Source organism: Dictyostelium purpureum, assembly GCF_000190715.1.
Source record: "Dictyostelium purpureum unplaced genomic scaffold DICPUscaffold_174, whole genome shotgun sequence".
Lineage (NCBI taxonomy): Eukaryota > Evosea > Eumycetozoa > Dictyosteliales > Dictyosteliaceae > Dictyostelium > Dictyostelium purpureum.
In genome coordinates, this window is record NW_003519511.1 from 1 (window position 1) to 3691 (window position 3691).

General features: G+C 24.5%; 1 protein-coding gene across 1 annotated transcript; it reads left to right on the top strand.

The window, feature by feature from the left end:
* Positions 1-338: 338 nt before the first annotated feature.
* On the top strand, positions 339-1406 carry DICPUDRAFT_80180 (uncharacterized protein; the record flags this gene model as incomplete). The annotated part of the gene is made up of 1 exon (XM_003289362.1): positions 339-1406. The coding sequence occupies one exon, from the start codon at positions 339-341 to the stop codon at positions 1404-1406; it is 1068 nt and encodes a 355-aa protein (XP_003289410.1).
* Positions 1407-3691: the final 2285 nt, after the last annotated feature.

The window sequence follows — 3691 nt, forward strand, 5'->3', positions numbered from 1 at the left end:
CGAATCTATACACAAATTTTACATACCACCAGTGTACACATACTTTTTTATTATAGTCATTATTATCATATCTTTAGCTATAATTTATTACCACCAATCACAACATCATTCATTTTTTTAACCTTATTTACCACTTTTTATACAATTCATTTTATTTTTACACACTTTTGTTTATTTTTATATAATTTACATATATCACCACATACACTTTCATTAACTGTTTTAAATAAATCCAAAATTTTCTTTGATTTTTTAAAACTTTTTTAAGTAGACGGAATCTAACTGAAATCTCTTTAGCTGATCGTAGCATCTCTTTTATTTATAAATTCACAAACAAAATGTCCACAAATAATAATCAAACTAATGGTGATGGCAACATGGATACTATTGATAGCATTATCTCAACACAAAATAATCAACATTCTACCCAAAATCCATTTTCTCCACCAAATACTCATCAAAACACCCACACAGAACACCCAAAAACTACTCCAAAATTTAATAAATCTCATAACCCAATCAACTCTTTTAACATTTCAAAAAACCAAAATTACAAAAACAAAAATTATCATTCAAACTCATCATTTATTTCAGACCCAAATTTTAAAAAAAAAATTTTAAATAATATTATTAAGAATAATGAACCAATACTATTTTTTGAACTACCAACTACACATCATAACAACATAACCAACATAATCCAAAACTATACTGGTGCGCCTGAGGTAAACCAAACAAAGGATAAAATTATCGCAACATTCACAAATGATTTGTCAAGAGACAGTTTCCTGAAAAATCTTTCAAATCAAAACATTATCAAAATCAAAACTGGTAAAGAAATACTAGAACTTAAATTCACAGTTCCAGAACCATTTGGATTACAACCAAATAATATATCACTTTATACTGATTTTGATGCAATTTTATCACAACTTCTACTAAAAAGAATAAATCCAACAACACTCAAATACATCACCCATATAAACAACATTCAAACCGATAAATTTGACCAATCGATCATTTTCAAACATCTATCACTAAAATTTAATTCATGTTTAGAAAGATCACTATTCCTTTTTCACAACAACTGTCAAATAAACACTGGATCATCAGATCTCCCACATTACAAAGATTTAACAATACCAAAAAAAGAATTCCAATTGTCATATGAAGTTTCAACACCTCAAAACAATAATATGGAAATAATACTACCTTTGTTTAATAAAATCATATCTGTTATCCCCAACTCTAATTGTGATACATTTTTCACAAAAAACAACAACCATCACTTCACATTAAGATCAACCTACTTAAATCATGGTCCACTATCAAATTTAAACCAAAACACCATAAACTTAGATGAATGTACAATCAATATTGAATCATTCATCTACACTGCAGACTAACATGTTCTACTTAACAAGTTCTCAATCTGCAACAATCCACTTGACCCAAGTAAGCGATTAAAACTCGATTTATGGTTATCCCATATTGGTTCCATTAAATTAAACAATGAAATTATATCTGCAATTTCATTTGTTCCTACCACCAATACCACTCTACCAAACACATTACCCACCACATTACCTACCACCTTTATTAATAAATCATTCGAAAACGAATGCTCGCATTTATTAAAAAACCTAATTATCCAATACCAATCACAACCTCAGATTGGATTTAAACCTAACATTATATGCAATTACACTGATATTGAAGACTTTTTACATATAGTAAAATGTTTAAGTTATTCCAACAATAAAATAGAAGATTCAATAATTGAATATTTTAACTTACTAAAGAAATTCGACAGAAAGTCAAAGCACGAATTCAAAGACTTTGGTATCATTATACATCCACCTGAACAGCCAACCACCACCAACAAAAACCACCACCAAAATAAAAAAAGATATCGTACAATTAATTATGGAAGATATTAATAATAATAATTACAATAATACTGTTCTTGATGATCATTTTGCTATTTTAAACACTCAAAAAACAAATAAAATAAATATTAATTTTAAAAATTTAAATATATTGTCTTTTAACATTAACGGCGATTTTACTACTAAAATAAAAAATATTATTAAACTTTCTATAAAAAAGAATATAAAAATTATATGTTTACAAGAAACTAAACTATTTACTCGTGATGAAATTAAAAATTTAAATAACTTATTTGAAAAAACTGATTTTACTATCTTCTTTTCTTCAATTGATCATATTTATAAAAATGATATTTCAACACTAAATACTAAACCTAGAAATTCATTAAATAATGATGAATTATCTATATTAAATAAATTTGAAAATAAAGAATTATCATATAAAGCACAATCAGGTGTTGCTACTATTATTCATAAAAACTTACTAAACAATTTAATCCATAATGACATCGTCAAAGATTCACAAGGTAGATTACTGTTTCTACCATTCAAATTTGATAATGGCAAACTGGGCATATTAAATTGCTATGGTGAATCAGAAGAATCAAAAAAAAATAACTTTTTTAATATAAAATTAAAAAATTGTTTAAACAAAATCAACACAAACTTCAATTTAGAATCACCAGAAAATATTATAATACTATCCGGTGATTTTAATTCATTTTACCAACCTAATTTTGATAAACTATCAAATCTAAACAATCACGTTAATAATGATTCAACCGTCCCTTATAATAAATTTCTTGAAGATAATAATCTAATGGACTTTTATCATGATTTTAACACTAACAAAGACTATACGTGTATAACAATTAGAGATGATTACACAACCAAATCAAGAATAGATGCACATCTATTAGACATAAAAAACAGACATTTAATAAATTCTTATAAAATTTTATCACATTCAAAAATATCAAGTGATCATAAACCTGTTAAAATATCTATTAACATTAACTTTATAAACAATGAAAATCTAAATTCTACAATCGAAAATAATAATAAAAATTTTATTAAAAAACTTTTACCATATGAACAACAAGATTTTAGTGAATTCAAAAAACAATTATCAACTGATCTAATCCAACTGGAAACTGAATCAGAAAATTTAAATTCTCTAATTGATCTCCAAAATCTTGTAAATAAATTCACTGAAACTATTTTAAATTCAGCCAACAATAATTTAAAATGGACTAAACCACCAAAAGAAAAAAATGACATATTCTTAAAAAATGATTTATTTTTTAAAAAAATCATTAATAAACTACATGATTGTTACCAAATTATTGATTCACTAAAATCAAAAATAACAAATGACATTCAATTAAAAATTTCTAAAACAAAAAAAAAATTACTACCAAAATTTGATAAACTACAATCAATAATAAATGATACCTTAACAGACCATAACGATAACTGGTTTGATTTTAAATATTTCTGTACATTAAGTACATCTCCTTCTACAAATGATATTCAATTAATAGATAATATATTAAAATCATTAATTGAAATTAAAAAAATATATATTCAAAACTTATATAAAAACAAAAAGGAATCAAATTATGATTCAATTAAAAATTACAAAGATAAACTTGAAAAATTAAAAAGATCAAGGAATAAAGAATTTTATAATTTAATAAAAAAAGATAAATATAAAACAAACCAACAAGCATCCTGTGTTGCAGTTGACAATAATATAATTTCCAACCCAACATTAGTAAAGAAAGAATATGAAAAATATT